The 19,103-nt window shown below is 48.3% G+C and overlaps 1 protein-coding gene across 2 annotated transcripts; it reads right to left on the bottom strand.

The window, feature by feature from the left end:
* Positions 1-1,569: 1,569 nt before the first annotated feature.
* On the bottom strand, positions 1,570-18,818 carry LOC135054651 (zinc finger protein 585A-like). 2 transcript variants are annotated; one of them, XM_063957889.1, is made up of 4 exons: positions 18,745-18,818; positions 18,528-18,625; positions 5,934-6,592; positions 1,570-4,651 (listed from the first exon to the last, which is right to left on the bottom strand). In XM_063957889.1, exons 3-4 carry the CDS (start codon positions 6,484-6,486, stop codon positions 2,412-2,414), a joined length of 2,793 nt encoding a protein of 930 aa, XP_063813959.1. In that variant the 5' UTR covers positions 6,487-6,592; positions 18,528-18,625; positions 18,745-18,818; the 3' UTR covers positions 1,570-2,411. The 2 variants fall into 2 exon arrangements, with proteins under 2 accessions (XP_063813959.1, XP_063813960.1); XM_063957890.1 differs by having other exon boundaries at positions 1,570-4,648.
* Positions 18,819-19,103: the final 285 nt, after the last annotated feature.

Below are 19,103 nucleotides of genomic sequence, written 5' to 3'. Positions count from 1 at the left end.
AAGCTGGGGTGATCATGCTGCTGGGCTGTGTAGCATGCAGGACACCCTGCACCAGAGGTGTAACTAGACATTTTGGTGCCCTTAGGCAGGAAGTAAATTGGTGTCCCACCTCCCAGACCGCAAAGCATAGGGAATGCGCGCCACAAAATTTTAGGGGCGTGGCTTCATGGGGAAGGGGCGTGACCACATAATAGTACCAATTCACATTACACCACACAGTAGTGCCACTTATACACATTGCACCAGGTAGAACCTCCTATGCACATTGCGCCAGGTAGAGCACTTTATACATACTGCGCCAGGTACAGCACGTTATACACTTTGCACCAGGTACAGCACGTTATACACAATGCACCAGGTACGGCACGTTATACACAATGCACCAGGTACGGCACGTTATACACTTTGCACCAGGTACAGCACGTTATACACTTTGCACCAGGTACAGCACGTTATACACTTTGCACCAGGTACAGCACGTTATACACTTTGCACCAGGTACAGCACGTTATACTCTTTGCACCAGGTACAGCACGTTATACACTTTGCACCAGGTACAGCACGTTATACACTTTGCACCAGGTACAGCACGTTATACACTTTGCACCAGGTACAGCACGTTATACACTTTGCACCAGGTAGAGGACTTATACAAACTGCACCAGGTACAGCACGTTATACACATTTCTCCAGTTATTGCACGTTATACACATTGCGCCTGTTAGAGTGCGTTATACACATTGTGCCAGGCAGAGCGCGTTATACACATTGCGCCAGACAGAGCGCGTTATACACACTGCGCCCGGTAGAGCGCGTTATACACAATGCGCCTGGTAAAGCACGTTATACACAATGCGCCCGGTAGAGCATGTTATACACACTGCATCAGGTAAGAGCACTGAGGCACCCTGCACCAGGTAAGAGCACTGAGGCACCCTGCACCAGGTAAGAGCACTGAGGCACCCTGCACCAGGTAAGAGCACTGAGGCACCCTGCACCAGGTAAGAGCACTGAGGCACCCTGCACCAGGTAAGATCACTGAGACACACTGCACCAGGTAAGATTACTGAGACACACTGCACCAGGTAAGAGCACTGAGGCACACTGCACCAGGTAAGAGCACTGAGGCACCGTGCACACCAGGTAAGAGCACTGAGGCACCCTGCACCAGGTAAGAGCACTGAGGCACCCTGCACCAGGTAAGATCACTGAGACACCCTGCACCAGGTAAGATCACTGAGACACACTGCACCAGGAAAGAGCACTGAGGCACACTGCACCAGGTAAGAGCACTGAGGCACACTGCAGTAATCACCGTCGTCCTCCTCCCCCCCACCCCCCGGGCCGTAGCAGACACAGGGACACAGACAGGGAACGCACCACACGTGCAGGGATCGGCGTCCTCCGTGATCTAGTGGGTAAGGCTGGGCTTTGTGACTGGGGCTTCTCGCGGTGCCATCTGAGGCAGTGGCCGTGCTGCCGCTCTTGCTTCGAGGCACCGCGGGAAGCCCCAGTCACAAAGCCCAGCCTTACCCACTAGATCATGGAGGACACCGATCCCTGCACATTGCCAGCACCCCCCAGAGAAGCTGTGGCAACCCCCCCTCGTAAACCGTTCACCAGCCGCACTATTCACTCACCGACACCAAGTCACCCGGCCTCCGCAAGCAGCCAGGCGCCAAAGAGGAGGGGAAACTGGCTCCACCTCCTCTTTATATCATTCAGCCCGAGGCCAGCGTGTCAGTTGAAAGAAATCCCCCTTAGGGATTGGCTATTGAGGAGCGCGTCCCTGGGGACCCTCCCACTTTGTAAACTGGAGTCCCATGTCTTCAAAAACGGGTAAAAAACGCGCCATAGCGCGTTTTTGCGATCACTGCAGCCATACTGACATAGGGGCCACTGCACCCCACAAATAATTACATATATGTCTGGGTCTGAATGCCCAGTGTAAGGCCACATGATGGCTCCTACAGTATCTGAGAGCCAGCTTACCTGGAGACACCCCTAACTTCTCCAAAGGCACTCTGGAGTAAGCAATCCATCCTAATGCTGACCCACCCATGCCTCTCTAAATACAATGCACATACTGGCAAGCTGCTCAATCAGATTGTGATGTCACTGAGGTGCTAAAAGGGAGGGGTAATTCTGTGTAAGAAAAAACAATATGTGTTCCCTAATGCACACTGTATGTAATTATTTATGGGGTGGGTGTGGGGTAGACACTTTGGGAAGTAGGGGCGGCTAAACCAGAGAGCCAGAGGCTGCGCTGCACACAGCCTTCCTATATCTCTGTGGAACTGGATGAAACCAACAGTCCATTGGCACTTCTGGAATATGCCAGAGGTGAAAGATGGGCAGTCCGGACCTGTCCAATACAATAAAGTGTTGCTACAACCCTGTTGTGTATCAGATCATAGTAATGCTTTACTCCTGTGTAATTTTTTATGTTTAGCTAGATACGCTTTGCCTGCAAAACTTTTCCCACACTCAGAGCATGGAAATGGTTTCTCACCTGTGTGACTTCTCTGATGTATAACAAGTTCTGATTTATACAGAAAACATTTCCCACACTCAGAGCATGGAAATGGTTTCTCACCTGTGTGACTTCTCTGATGTCTAGCAAGCTGTGATTTGCCTGAAAAACTTTTCTCACACTCAGAGCATGGAAATGGTTTCTCACCTGTGTGACTTCTCTGATGTATAACAAGTTCTGATTTACACAGAAAACTTTTCCCACACTCAGAGCATGGAAATGGTTTCTCACCTGTGTGACTTCTCTGATGTATAACAAGTTCTGATTTATACAGAAAACATTTCCCACACTCAGAGCATGGAAATGTATTCTCACCTGTGTGAATTCTCTGATGTCTAGCAAGATGTGATTTGCGTGCAAAACTTTTCCCACACTCAGAGCATGGAAATGGTTTCTCACCTGTGTGTCGTCTCTGATGTATAACAAGTTCTGATTTATACAGAACACATTTCCCACACTCAGAGCATGTATTCTCACCTGTGTGACGTCTCTGATGTCTAGCAAGAAGTGATTTGCATGCAAAATTTTTCCCACACTCAGAGCATGGAAATGGTTTCTCACCTGTGTGACGTCTCTGATGTATAACAAGTTCTGATTTATACAGAAAACATTTCCCACACTCAGAGCATGGAAATGTATTCTCACCTGTGTGACTTCTCTGATGTTTAGCAAGCTGTGATTTGCGTACAAAACGTTTCCCACACTCAGAGCATGGAAATGGTTTCTCACCTGTGTGACGTCTCTGATGTATAACAAGTTCTGATTTACACAGAAAACATTTCCCACACTCAGAGCATGGAAATGTATTCTCACTTGTGTGAATTCTCTGATGTCTAGCAAGCTGTGATTTGAGTGGAAAACATTTCTCACACTCAGAGCATGGAAATGGGTTCTCACCTGTGTGAATTCTCTGATGTATAACAAGATCTGATTTACACAGAAAACATTTCCCACACTCAGAACATGGAAATGGTCTCTCACCTGTGTGCCTTCTCTGATGTGCAACAAGATGTGATTTGACTAGAAAACATTTCTCACACTCAGAGCATGGAAATGGTTTCTCACCTGTGTGACTTCTCTGATGTATAACAAGTTCTGATTTATACAGAAAACATTTCCCACACTCAGAGCATGGAAATGTATTCTCACCTGTGTGAATTCTCTGATGTCTAGCAAGCTGTGATTTGAGTGGAAAACATTTCTCACACTCAGAACATGGAAATGGTTTCTCACCTGTGTGACTTCTCTGATGTGCAACAAGTTCTGATTTATACAGAAAACATTTCCCACACTCAGAGCATGGAAATGTATTCTCACCTGTGTGAATTCTCTGATGTCTAGCAAGCTGTGATTTGAGTGGAAAACATTTCTCACACTCAGAACATGGAAATGGTTTCTCACCTGTGTGACTTCTCTGATGTGCAACAAGATGTGATTTGACTATAAAACATTTCCCACACTCAGAACATGGAAATGGTCTCTCACCTGTGTGCCTTCTCTGATGTCTAGCAAGATGTGATTTGACTATAAAACATTTCCCACACTCAGAACATGGAAATGGTTTCTCACCTGTGTGACTTCTCTGATGTATAACAAGTTCTGATTTATACAGAAAACATTTCCCACACTCAGAGCATGGAAATGTATTCTCACCTGTGTGAATTCTCTGATGTCTAGCAAGCTGTGATTTGAGTGGAAAACATTTCTCACACTCAGAACATGGAAATGGTTTCTCACCTGTGTGACTTTTCTGATGTAGAACAAGCTCTGGTTTGTGTGCAAAACTTTTCCAACACTCAGAACATGGAAATGGTCTCTCACCTGTATGACTTCTCTGATGTATAACAAGTTGTAATTTGCGTGCAAAACTCTTCCCACACTCAGAGCATGGAAATATTTTATCACATGTATGAGCTGCATGATGTGTAACAAAATCTGAGGTATTACATGAACAGTCATCTGGATTAGAGGGATCAGATGAAGTATCAGGTACTGGATGTATAGTTAGAGAAATGGGGATGTCTCCTGGAGAATCCTGTGTGGTGTTATCTTCTATTTTACTTTCTGCAGACAAGATGAGATCTCCCTCCAAGGAATTCCTGCTTGTGCCTCCATCTGCTGGAAATAATATAACTATTATAATGCACAGTTCTATATACAGTGCACACATATTACTCTGCTCTACAGAGAATAACTAGAAAATCACATTATTCCCTGCCCCGGTGGAGCTAACAATCTATATTCCATATGACACACTAGGGTTCATATATGTCAGAAGCCAATTAAACTACCAGTATGATTTTTGCAGAGTTGTAGGAAACACATACAAACTCCACACAGATAGAACCTTGGTTGGGAACTGAACTCATCACTAATGCTGCGAGACAACACTGCTCACCACTACACCACCGTGTCACTATTATGAATAATGTTTAGTTGCTAAATTTCAACTTATTACCTATGACCACATTATTACAATTATAAATGTACTAACATCAAGTAAGACTCTCGGAGAACAGATAAAATATTGTCTTCTGCTCCCACAATCACAGATGTCATAGCCCCAGCCACAGGGACATGCAGATGTCACATCACCAATGATTATCTCTCCCCCACGTAATACAGACTTTGCTATGTAACGTACACAGGCCAGCATTACAGAACAGGAAGCCTCTTCAGCTAGTGACATTGCTAAACACAATATCTATCTAGACTGCTCCCACACATACATACAGAACACTTGTGGGCTGAACTACCAACATCTGCTTCCACACTACACAAAGTGCTCCAGGTGGATATGTATGTTGCAACAGCAGCTTCTATATGGTCCTCTGGTCATCCCCAGATAGAATAGTCCCACCAGACTTATGCTAGTAAATTAAGCCAATAAGTCAATCATTATAGTGATGACCTAATTACTGTTGTATGAGATACACCAGAGAGTGTGGGGAGGAGACTGGTCAAGTCTCTGGGCTGGTTACACACATAGTGACATGATGTGAGGGGGAGAGCAGGAGTATAATAGGGGCTGATGGCTCCTGATGTATGAGATATACCAGATAGTGTGGGGAGGAGACTGGTCAGATTTCTGGGCTGATAACACACAGTGACATGACGTGAGGTGGAGAGCAGGAGAACAATAGGGGATGATGGCTCCTGATGTATGAGATACACCAGAGAGTGTGGGGAGGATACTGGCCAGATCTCTGGGCAGGTAAGACAATGACATGATGTGAGGGAGAGAGCAGTATAATAGGGGCTGATGTTACCTGACTCCCACATTGAGCAGATACATTTCCCTCATTAGTCTGTACTGACAGAGGAGGGTGTAGGGGAAGAGACTTCTGTAGTGATGCAGCAAGGAGAATATGTGACTCTTTTCTGTAATAAAAATGATTACCTGTGGTGATATCTGTAGGCATTTCCTCTTCATTACACTTCTGATCTCTCCTCACATACGTCTCTTCTTCTCCCTCTATATCTTCTGCCTTCATACCAATCACATATGTCTCTTCTTCTCCCTCTATATCTTCTGCCTTCATATTCGTCATATACGTCTCTTCTTCTCCCTCTATATCTTCTGCCTTCATATCAGTAACACACGTTTCTTCTCCCACTATATCTTCTGCCTTCATATCAGTCACATACGTCTCTTCTCCCTCTATATCTTCTGCCTTCATATCAGTCACATACGTCTCTTCTTCTCCCTCTGTATCTTCTGCCTTCATATCAGTCACATACGTCTCTTCTTCTCCCTCTGTATCTTCTGCCTTCATATCCGTCATATACGTCTCTTCTCCCTCTATATCTTCTGCCTTCATATCAGTCACATACGTCTCTTCTTCTCCCTCTATATCTTCTGCCTTTATATCAGTCACATACGTCTCTTCTCCCTCTATATCTTCTGCCTTCATATCAGTCACATACGTCTCATCTTCTCCCTTCATATCCATCACATACGTCTTCTTTTCCCTCTGTATCTTCTGCCTTCATATCAGTCACATACGTCTCTTCTTCTCCCTCTGTATCTTCGGCCTTCATATCAGAAAGGTGCTCATCCTGAATAACAACAAAAATAAGATTTTACTCACCGGTAAATCTATTTCTCGCAGTCCGTAGTGGATGCTGGGGACTCCGTAAGGACCATGGGGAATAGACGGGCTCCGGAGGAGACTGGGTACTCTAAGAAAGATTTAGTACTACTGGTGTGCACTGGCTCCTCCCTCTATGCCCCTCCTCCAGACCTCAGTTAAGGAAACTGTGCCCGGAAGAGCTGACATTACAAGGATAGGATTTTGGAATCCAGGGTAAGACTCATACCAGCCACATCAATCACACCGTATAACTTGTGATAAACTTACCCAGTTAACAGTATGAACAAACAACAGAGCATCAACCAATGGATGCCAACATAACATAACCCTTCATTAAGCAATAACTATATACAAGTATTGCAGAAAGACCGCACTTGGGACGGGCGCCCAGCATCCACTACGGACTACGAGAAATAATTTTACCGGTGAGTACAATCTTATTTTCTCTAACGTCCTAGTGGATGTTGGGTACTCCGTAAGGACCATGGGGATTATACCAAAGCTCCCAAACGGGAGGGAGAGTGCGGATGACTCTGCAGCACCGAATGGGTAAACACAAGGTCTTCCTCAGCCAGGGTATCAAACTTGTAGAATTTTGCAAATGTATTTGAACCCGACCAAGTAGCAGCTCGGCAAAGCTGTAATGCCGAGACCCCTCGGGCAGCCACCCAAGAAGAGCCCACCTTCCTTGTGGAATGGGCTTTCACTGATTTTGGATGCGGCAATCCAGCCGCAGAATGAGCCTGCTGAATCGGGTTACAGATCCAGCGAGCAATAGTTTGCTTTGAAGCAGGAGCACCCAGCTTGTTGGATGCATACAGGATAAACAGCGAGTCAGTCTTCCTGACCCCAGCCGTTCTGGTTACATAAATCTTCAAAGCCCGGACAACGTCAAGCAACTTGGAATCCTCCAAGTCACGAGTAGCCGCAGGCACCACAATAGGTTGGTTCAAATGAAAAGATGACACCACCTTTGGTAGAAATTGCGGACGAGTCCGCAATTCTGCCCTGTCCATATGGAAAACCAGATAGGGGCTTTTACATGACAAATCCGCCAATTCTGACACACGCCTAGCCGAAGCTAAGGCCAACAACATGACCACTTTCCACGTGAGATACTTTAGCTCCACGGTCTTAAGTGGCTCAAACCAGTGGGATTTCAGGAAACCCAACACCACGTTAAAATCCCAAGGTGCCACTGGTGGCACAAAAGGAGGCTGAATATGCAGCACTCCCTTAACAAACGTCTGAACCTCAGGCAGTGAAGCCAGTTCTTTTTGAAAGAAAATGGATAGGGTCGAAATCTGGACCTTTATGGACCCTAATTTTAGGCCCATAGTCACTCCTGACTGTAGGAAGTGCAGGAATCGACCCAGCTGGAATTCCTCTGTAGGGGCCTTCCTGGCCTCACACCAAGCAACATATATTCGCCATATACGGAGATAATGCTTTGCTGTCGCGTCCTTCCTAGCCTTTATCAGCGTAGGAATAACTTCATCCGGAATGCCTTTTTCCGCTAGGATCCGGCGTTCAACCGCCATACCGTCAAACGCAGCCGCGGTAAGTCTTGGAATAGAAAGGGCCCTTGTTGCAACAGGTCCTGTCTGAGAGGCAGAGGCCATGGGTCCTCTGTGAGCATTTCTTGCAGTTCCGGGTACCAAGTCCTTCTTGGCCAATCCGGAACAATGAGTATTGTTCTCACTCCTCTTTTTCTTATAATTCTCAGCACCTTTGGTATGAGAGGAAGAGGAGGAAACACATAGAACGACTGGAACAACCATGGTGTTACTAGTGCGTCCACAGCTATCGCCTGAGGGTCCCTTGACCTGGCGCAATACCGTTTTAGCTTTTTGTTGAGGCGGGACGCCATCATGTCCACCTGTGGCAGGTCCCATCGATTTGCAATCAGCATGAAGACTTCTTGATGAAGTCCCCACTCTCCCGGGTGGAGGTCGTGCCTGCTGAAGAAGTCTGCTTCCCAGTTGTCCACTCCCGGAATGAACACTGCTGAAAGTGCTTGCACGTGATTCTCCGCCCAACGTAGAATGCTGGTGGCTTCTGCCATTGCCACCCTGCTTCTTGTGCCGCCCTGGCGGTTTACATGGGCCACTGCAGTGATGTTGTCTGACTGAATCAGCACTGGTTGGTTTCGAAGCAGAGGCTCCGCTTGACTCAGGGCGTTGTATATGGCCCTTAGTTCCAGGATATTTATGTGCACACAAGTCTCCTGACTTGACCAAAGCCCTTGGAAGTTTCTTCCCTGAGTGACTGCCCCCCATCCTCGGAGGCTTGCATCCGTGGTCACCAGGACCCAGTCCTGTATGCCGAACCTGCGGCCCTCGAGGAGGTGAACACCTTGCAGCCACCACAGAAGAGACACCCTGGCCCTGGGGGACAGGGTGATCAGCCGATGCAGCTGAAGATGCGATCAGGAACACTTGTCTAACAGATCCCACTGAAAGATCCTCGCATGGAACCTGCCGAAGGGAATGGCTTCGTATGACGCCACCCTCTTTCCCAGAACTCGCGTGCAGTGATGCACCGATACCTGTTTTGGTTTTAGGAGGTCTCTGACCAGAGTCACGAGCTCCTGTCCTCCGGGAGAAACACCTTCTTCTGGTTTGTGTCCAGAATCATGCCCAGGAAGGGCAGACGCGTCGTAGGAATCAGCTGCGACTTTGGAATATTCAGAATCCAGCCGTACTGTCGCAACACTTCCTGAGAGTGTGATACGCTGATCAGCAACTGCTCCCTGGACTTCGCCTTTATGAGGAGATCGTCCAAGTATGGGATAATTGTAACTCCTTGCTTCCGAAGGAGCACCATTATTTCCGCCATCACCCTGGTAAATAATCTCGGTGCCGTGGACAGGCCAAACAGCAACGTCTGGAATTGGTAATGACCGTCCTGTACCACAAACCTGAGGTACTCCTGATGAGGTGGATAAATGGGGACATGCAAGTAAGCATCCTTGATGTCCAGAGACACCATAAACTCCCCTTCTTCCAGGCTTGCAATGACCGCTCTGAGCGATTCCATTTTGAACTTGAATTTCTTCAGATAAATGTTCAGGGATTTTAAATTCAAAATGAGTCTGACCGAACCGTCCGGTTTCGGTACCACAAAAATAGTGGAATAGTAACCCCTTCCCTTTTGAAGGAGGGGTTACTATTCCGCTGGAGATATAGCTTGTGAATTGCCGCCAAAACACTACCTCCCTCTCCATGGGGGAAGCTGGCAAGGCCGATTTTAGGAACGGTGAGGGGGCGTCACTTCGAATTCCAGCTTGTATCCCTGAGACACAATTTGTATAGCCCAAGGATCCACCTGTGAGCGAACCCACTGGTGGCTGAAATTTCGGAGATGCGCCCCCACCGCTCCTGGCCCGCCTGTGGAGCCCCAGCATCATGCAGTGGATTTAGTGGAAGCCGGGGAGGACTTTTGTTCCTGGGAACTAGCTGCATGGTGCAGATTTTTTCCTCTACCCCTGCCTCTGGCAAGAAAGGATGCACCTCTGACTCTCTTGCTTTTTTGTGAACGAACGGACTGCATTTGGTAATATGGTGCTTTCTTTGGCTGTGAGGGAATATATGGCAAGAAATTTGACTTACCAGCAGTAGCTGTGGAAACTAGGTCCGAGACACCGTCCCCAAACAATTCCTCACCCTTATAAGGTAAAACCTCCATGTGTTTTTTAGAGTCGGCATCACCTGTCCATTGCCGAGTCCATAGGACCCTTCTGGCAGAAATCGACATTGCGTTTATTCTAGAGCCCAGCAGGCAAATGTCCCTCTGGGCATCCCGCATATATAGAACAGCGCCTTTGATATGCCCCAGGGTCAGTAAAATAGTCTCCCTGTCCAGGGTATCTATCTCCTCAGACAGAGTATCTGTCCATGCTGCTACAGCACTACATATCCAGGCCGAAGCAATTGCTGGCCTCAGTATGGTACCTGAATGTGTATAAACAGACTTCTGGATACCTTCCTGCTTCCTATCTGCAGGATCCTTTAGGGCGGCTGTATCCTGAGACGGCAGGGCCACCTTCTTAGATAAGCGTGTCAACGCTGTCTGCCCTAGGGGAGAATTCCCAGCGTGACCTATCCGTTGGCAGGAAAGGATACGCCATCAGTAATCTCTTGGAAATTATTACTTTCCTATCGGGGGAATCCCACGCTTTTTCACATAATTCATTTAATTCATGTGAAGGGGGATAAGTCACTTCTTGCTTTTTTCCCCCATACATATAAACCCTCTTGTCAGGGACAGGGTTATCCTCTGATATGTGTAATACATCCTTCTCTGCTATAATCATGTAGCGGATGGCTTTAGTCATTTTTGGCTGCAACTTTGCATCATCGTCATCGACACTGGAGTCAGAATCCGTGTCGACATCTGTGTCAACCATCTGGGATAGTGGGCGCTTTTGAGACCCTGACAGGCTCTGAGCTGCAGGATCAGACCTGGGTTGAGACCCTGACTGTCCCAAGGCTTCAGCTTTATCCAACCTTTTATGCACGGAGCTTACATTATCATTTATTACCTTCCACATATCCATCCAATCAGGTGTCGGCGCCGTTGGCGGCGACACCACATTCATTTGCACTTGTTCTGCCTCCACGTATCCTTCCTCGTCAAACATGTCGACACCAACGTACCGACACACCGCACACACACACAGGGAATGCTCTGAGGACAGGACCCCACCAGGCCTTTTGGGGAGACAGAGAGAGAGTATGCCAGCACACACCCCAGCGCTATATAACCCAGGGATTACACAGTAACTTAGTGTTTACCCAGTAGCTGCTGTTTATGATAATTTGCACCTAAATTTATGTTCCCCCCCCTCTCTTTTTTACCCTTTTTCTACCTTGATACTGCAGGGGAGAGCCTGGGGAGCTTCCTCTCAGTGGAGCTGTGGAGAGAAAATGGCGCTGGTGTGCTGAGGAAGAAGGGCCCGCCCCCTCAGCGGCAGCCTTCTGTCCCGCTTCTATGTACAAATAATGGCGGGGGCTCGTACATATATACAGTGCCCAGCTGTATATATGTGTCTTTTTGCCAAGAGGTATCCTAATTGCTGCCCAGGGCGCCCCCCCCCCTGCACCCTACAGTGACCGGAGTGTGTGGGTGTAATGTGGGAGCAATGGCACACAGCTGCAGTGCTGTCCGCTACCTCATGTGAAGACAGGAGTCTTCTGCCGCCGATTTCGATGTCTTCTTGCTTCTGCCGGCTTCTGTCTTCTGGCTCTGCGAGGGGGACGGCGGCGCGGCTCCGGGAACGGACGACCAAGGTTAAGATCTTGTGTTCGAACCCTCTGGAGTAATGGTGTCCAGTAGCCTAAGAAGCGCAACCTAGCCGCAGTTAGTAGGTTTGCTTCTCTCCCCCCAGTCCCACATAGCAGAGAGTCTGTTGCCAGCAGAAGCTCTCTGAAAATAAAAAACCTAACTAAAATACTTTAATAGCAAGCTCAAGCGAGCCCACTAAAAGCACCCAGCTCTAGCCGGGCACAGATTCTAACTGAGGTCTGGAGGAGGGGCATAGAGGGAGGAGCCAGTGCACACCAGTACTACTAAATCTTTCTTAGAGTGCCCAGTCTCCTGCGGAGCCTGTCTATTCCCCATGGTCCTTACGGAGTCCCCAGCATCCACTAGGACGTTAGAGAAATAACACTTTAGTAATGTCTGATTACTTTAAGACTGAACAACAGAATATCACTGTATAAGACACACAGCTTCTCTACAGATCATATAGGGATAGTGTGGAAGGAGATCCCGTCAGCCACAGGGACAATGGCGTCAGCGGCACTGAAGGGGTTATTCCTCAGTGTCCGGCGCCATTTTACAGAGACAATGGGCACTAGGCGCCCCATTCAAATGTACTAACGGCGCCGGGAGTAGAGTGTATAAAAATGTGTCTTCATGTTATATGACTGCGCTGTGCGCAGTTGGAGAGTTATACACTGCACGTTTTATAATGTATTTGTATCCAAGATGCTCTTAGTAACTATAGGATAAGTCATGGTACACTCTCACATAGGAAGTCATATGCTCAGTAACCTCCTAGTGTAATCAGATCCTTTGATGTGTTGGTCAGGGCACAGCAGGTAATGTGCTTGGGTTCTGCAGTTCCTGTGAGAAGGTGTAAGAGTGAAATGACCAATACTTTGGTTACAGCACTTCCTGTGAAATGACCCCTAGGGTGTTCTTTTGGTGTGTCTATGCTACTGGGGAAATCAGTTTGTTATCAATGATTTCCTGTATATTCACTCCAGATACGTGAATGGCAGGGGGAAACAATTTCTATACTTTGTATAACTTGTTTTCCTGTACCATTTGTTACAACTACAGACACTGCTGTAGAAACTATAGAATCTGTGTGATCAAAGGAGACTTGTAAATTACCAGGAAGGAGGAAATTGCTTTATGCATTTATATCCTTTTAAAAATAAGAATTTACTCACCGGTAATTCTATTTCTCGTAGTCCGTAGTGGATGCTGGGGACTCCGTAAGGACCATGGGGAATAGACGGGCTCCGCAGGAGACTGGGCACTCTAAGAAAGATTTAGGACTACCTGGTGTGCACTGTCTCATCCCCCTACGACCCTCCTCCAGACCTCAGTTAGGACACTGTGCCCGGAAAAGCTGACACAATAAGGAAGGATTTTTGAATCCCGGGTAAGACTCATACCAGCCACACCAATCACACCATATAACTCGTGATAGGAACCCCGGTTAACAGTATGATAACAAATGGAGCCTCTGAAGAGATGGCTCCCAACAAAACCCGATTTTTGTAACAATAACTATGTACAGGTATTGCAGACAATCCGCACTTGGGATGGGCGCCCAGCATCCACTACGGACTACGAGAAATAGAATTACCGGTGAGTAAATTCTTATTTTCTCTAACGTCCTAGTGGATGCTGGGGACTCCGTAAGGACCATAGGGATTATACCAAAGCTCCCAAACGGGCGGGAGAGTGCGGATGACTCTGCAGCACCGAATGAGAGAACTCCAGGTCCTCCTCAGCCAGGGTACCAAGCAACATACTTCCGCCAAATGTGGTGACATCCTTCCTTGCCTTGATCAGGGTAGGGATGACTTCCTCCGGAATGCCTTTTTCCTTTAGGATCCGGCGTTCAACCGCCATGCCGTCAAACGCAGCCGTGGTAAGTCTTGGAACAGACAGGGTCCCTGCTGCAGCAGGTCTTGTCTGAGCGGCAGAGGCCAAGGGTCCTCTGCAAGCATCTCTTGAAGTTCCGGGTACCAAGCTCTTCTTGGCCAATCCGGAGCCACGAGAATAGTTCTCACTCCTCGCCTTCTTATTATTCTCAATACCTTGGGTATGAGAGGTAGAGGAGGAAAAACATAAACCGACTGGTACACCCACGGTGTCACTAGAGCGTCCACAGCGACCGCCTGAGGGTCCCTTGACCTGGCGCAATACCTTTTTAGCTTTTTGTTGAGGCGGGACGCCATCATGTCCACCTGTGGTTTTTCCCAATGGTTTACCAGCATCTGGAAGACTTCTGGATGAAGTCCCCATTCTCCCGGGTGGAGGTCGTGCCTGCTGAGGAAGTCTGCTTCCCAGTTGTCCACTCCCAGAATGAACACTGCTGTTCATTCCGGGAGTGGATGAACAGCACATGATTCTCTGCCCATCGGAGAATTCTTGTGGCTTCTGCCATTGCCCTCCTGCTTCTTGTGCCGCCCTGTCTGTTTACATGGGCGACCGCCGTGATGTTGTCTGACTGGATCAGCACCGACCGGTTCTGAAGCAGGGGTCTTGCTTGAGTTAGGGCACTGTAAATGGCCCTTAGCTCCAGAATATTTATGTGCAGCGATATCTCCTGAGCTGACCACAGCCCCTGGAAATTTCTGCCCTGTGTGACTGCCCCCCAGCCCCGAAGGCTGGCATCCGTGGTCACCAGGACCCCGTCCTGTATTCCGAATCTGCGGCCCTCTAGTAGATGAGCCCACTGCAGCCACCATAGCAGTGACACCCTGGTCCTTGCCGACAGGGTTATCCGCTGTTGCATCTGGAGATGGGACCCGGACCATTTGTCCAACAGGTCCCACTGGAACGTCCTTGCGTGGAACCTTCCGAATGGAATTGCTTCGTATGAAGCTACCATTTTTCCCAGGACTCGTGTGCATTGATGTACCGACACTTTTCCTGGTTTTAGGATGTCTCTGACCAGAGATGACAAATCCTCTGCTTTTTCCACTGGAAGAAACACTCTTTTCTGGTCTGTGTCCAGAATCATTCCCAGGAACAGAAGACGTGTCGTCGGAACCAGCTGCGACTTTGTAGCACTTCCTGAGAAAGTGCTACCCCCACTACCAACTATTTCTTGGACCTCGCCTTTATCAGGAGATCGTCCAAGTACGGGATAATTGAAACACCTTTCTTGCGAAGGAGTATCATCATTTCGGCCATTACCTTGGTAAAGACCCTCGGCGCCGTGGATAACCCAAACGGCAGCGTCTGGAACTGATAGTGACAGTCCTGTACCACAAATCTGAGGTACTCCTGGTGAGGAGGGTAAATGGGGACATGAAGATACGCATCTTTGATGTCCAGGGAGACCATGTAGTCCCCCTCCTCTAGGCTCGCAATAACCGCTCTGAGCAATTTCATCTTGAACTTGAACCTTTTGATATAAGTGTTCAAGGATTTTAGATTTAAGATGGGTCTCACCGAACCATCCGGTTTCGGTACCACAAACTGTGTGGAATAGTAACCCTTTCCTTGTTGAAGAAGGGGTACCTTGACAATCACGTGCTGTGAATACAGTTTCTGAATAGCCACCAACACTGCCTCCCTGGCAGAGGGAGTTGCCGGTAAGGCAGACTTTAGGAAACGGCAGGGGGGAGACGTCTCGAATTCCAGCCTGTACCCCTGAAGTACTACTTGAAGGACCCAGGGATCCACCTGTGAGAGAACCCACTGTGCGCTGAAATTTCTGAGACGGGCCCCCACCGTGCCCGGGTCCACCTGAGCAGCCCCAGCGTCATGATGTGGACTTACCGGACGCAGGGGAGGACTTCTGCTCCTGGGAACTAGCTGTGTGTTGCAGCTTTTTTCCTCTACCTCTGCCTCTCGGCAGAAAGGAGGAGCTTCTAGCCCTCTTGTGTTTCTGGGGTCGAAAGGACTGTACCTGATAATACAGTGCTTTCTTTTGCTGTGGCGCAGTCTGTGGCAAAAAGGTCGATTTCCCAGCCGTAGCTGTGGACACGAGGTCCGAAAGACCATCCCCAAACAGTTCCACCCCTTTATAGGGTAAAACTTCCATGTGCCGCTTTGAGTCGGCATCACCGGACCATTGCCGAGTCCATAACCCCCGTCTGGCGGCAATGGACATAGCGCTTACTCGTGATGTCAGCCGGCAAATATCCCACTGTGCATCACGTATGTATAAGACTGCGTCTTTTATATGTTCAAGCGTCAGCAAAATATTGTCCCTATCCATGGTATCAATATTATCCAGAAGGGAATCTGACCACGCAGCAGCAGCACTGCACATCCAAGCTGATGCAATCGCTGGTCGCAATATAATGCCTGAGTGTGTGTATATAGCCTTTAGGGTATTCTCCTGCTTTCTATCAGCAGGTTCCTTCAGGGCGGCCGTATCCGGAGACGGTAGTGCCACCTTCTTTGACAAGCGTGTCAGCGCCTTGTCTACCCTAGGGGGTGTTTCCCAACGTGACCTATCCTCTAGCGGGAAAGGGTACGCTGCCAATAATCGTTTTGAAATTATCAATTTCTTATCAGGGGAAGTCCACGCTTCCTCACACACCTCATTTAATTCCTCAGATGCAGGAAAAACTACAGGTAGTTTTTTTCTCACCGAACATAATACCCTTTTTTGTGATACCTGGGGTATTATCAGAAATGTGTAAAACATTTTTCATTGCCTCAATCATGTAACGGGTGGACCTATTGGAGGGTACACTAGTCTCATCACCGTCGACACTGGAGTCAGTATCCGTGTCGACGTCTGTATCTGTCACCTGAGGTAGCGGGCGTTTTAAGGCCCCTGATGACATTTGAGACGCTGGAACAGGCACAAGCTGTGTAGCCGGCTGTCCTATGTCGTCAAACCTTTTGTGTAAGGAGTTGACACTTTCACGCAATTCCTTCCATAAGTCCAACCACACCGGTGTCGACCCCTCAGGGGTGACAGCACATTCACAGGCATTTGCTCCGCCTCCACACCATTTTCCTCCTCATACATGTCGACACAGCAGTACCGACACACAGGGAATGCTCTTACAGAGGATAGGACCCCACAAAGCCCTTTGGGGAGACAGAGGGAGAGTATGCCAGCACACACCAGAGCGCTATATATCACAGGGATATCACCTATAAAAGTGTGTTTTCCCCTTATAGCTGCATATATACTTATACTGCGCCTAATTTGTGCCCCCCCTCTCTTTTTTTACCCTTTTCTGTAGTGCAGGACTGCAGGGGAGAGCCAGGGAGCTTCCTTCCAGCGGAGCTGTGAGGGAAAAATGGCGCCAGTGTGCTGAGAAAGAAGGCCCCGCCCCTTTTTCGGTGGGCTTTCTCCCGCTATTTTAATGTATCTGGCAGGGGTTAATATACACCTATATAGCCCCTGGGGATATATGGTGTTAATTTGCCAGCCAAGGTGTAAATATTGCTGCTCAGGGCGCCCCCCCAGCGCCCTGCACCCATCAGTGACCGCAGTGTGTGGTGTGCATGAGGAGCAATGGCGCACAGCTGCAGTGCTGTGCGCTACCTTGGAGAAGACAGAAGTCTTCAGCCGCCGAGTTTCTGGACCTCTTCTTGCTTCTGGCTCTGTAAGGGGGACGGCGGCGCGGCTCCGGGAACGGACGACGAGATCGGTGCCTGTGTTCGAACCCTCTGGAGCTAATGGTGTCCAGTAGCCTAAGAAGCCCAAGCTACCACCACTTAGGTAGGTTCGCTTCTTCTCCCCTTAGTCCCTCGATGCAGTGAGCCTGTTGCCAGCAGGTCTCACTGAAAATAAAAAACCTAAACTATACTTTCTTCTAGAAGCTCAGGAGAGCTCCTAGTGTGCATCCAGCTCAGCCGGGCACAGAAATCTAACTGAGGCTTGGAGGAGGGTCATAGGGGGATGAGACAGTGCACACCAGGTAGTCCTAAATCTTTCTTAGAGTGCCCAGTCTCCTGCGGAGACCGTCTATTCCCCATGGTCCTTACGGAGTCCCCAGCATCCACTAGGACGTTAGAGAAATGTAATTTATTTATTTATATTTTGTAAGATATCGTGATTGGGTGGAAAAGACTCAGGGTGGGACTACCCCATGAGATTCAGAGTGGTTTTACTGTATAAAAAGGTTCCTGCGAGCCTCAGGGGGATATACACCATCTTCTGTCTGCTGTGAACATCTGCTGTATTGCTGCTGCCCCTAGAATTAGGGAAGAGTTCTTTTTAGAACTATTTGAGCGAATAAACATATTTTGCCTCAAGACGACGCTTCATCTTCTGACCTGCAGGGATATGTCAAACATAGTCCCGTTATTCGGCTGTTTTGGGTACACCCAGCGTCTCCAAGCTCCGCCTTACGCCAGCTACCATTCCGTGCTTGGGCAAGCGATTAGTGGGGATCAGTCAACGCCACACAGGTGTGGTAAGACAGCGTGTCGACGCATACACAGCAGAAATATGGTTCCAGACACCACAGGAAGGAGTCTGGTGGTGGCAGCATAGTACCCGCCCACTGCGCAGTGGGTGGAGTCAGTAACAGGCGGTTACTGGCGGTAAGCGGGAATCCCCTAATTGGCCAGATCCCTTGTGACCTGGACCCCATTCTGTGATGGCGGAACTGTCGCAGGTGTCCGGTCACAGATAGTCACTTTGGTATATTGGTGAGACCCTAAATCCCACCTACCTGATCCTCCTGTGGGATCCTGTGATTCTCCTCTGTACAATACTGGGAATACAGAGGACGGGGACATCTCTCTGGGGTATCTCTGTTACTGGGTCCATCTGTAGGAGACACACAGTGACTGAGTACAGTGTATATATGTGATTATCAGATGATGTGTGTATATAGTGGGCCCCCATACCTGCTCTCCCCTGTACAATACATGATGGTCTCCTCTTACCCAGTGATGTGAGGGGCCGGTGATTCTCCATCATCACGTCCTTGTACAGACCCCTGTGTTCCTCTATATACTCCCCCTCCTGCATGGAGAGATAGACAGTGACATCCTGACACCTTATATGCACCTGACACACACAATGATACACACTATAGAAAAAGAACATCCTCACAGATTATCCTGACATTCTCTTAGTGTTATGTTAGTCAATGTGAATTTAAGGAGACGCTACCTACTACCACAGTTTATACACAAAGAGCAGAAATCTGCAGCTGCATGGGCGCCGGTCTCATCTCATATCTAAAACACAAGCTTATATTAAAAAATATTAAAATACCGTATATACTCGAGTATAAGTCAAT

The sequence above is a fragment of the Pseudophryne corroboree genome, chromosome 3 (genome assembly GCF_028390025.1).
Source record: "Pseudophryne corroboree isolate aPseCor3 chromosome 3, aPseCor3.hap2, whole genome shotgun sequence".
In the NCBI taxonomy this organism is placed as follows: domain Eukaryota; kingdom Metazoa; phylum Chordata; class Amphibia; order Anura; family Myobatrachidae; genus Pseudophryne; species Pseudophryne corroboree.
The sequence above is the reverse complement of the archived record's forward strand: the minus strand, read 5'-3'. Positions and strand labels throughout refer to the sequence as shown.

Excerpts from the sequence above, each read along its gene's own strand:
- LOC135054651 (XM_063957889.1), bottom strand. The coding sequence starts at position 6,486 with ATGGATATGAAGGGAGAAGATGAGACGTATGTGACTGATATGAAGGCA. Across the intron at positions 4,652-5,933 it reads GCCTACAGATATCACCACAG|CAGATGGAGGCACAAGCAGG; the intron begins GTAATCATTTTT and ends TATTATTTCCAG.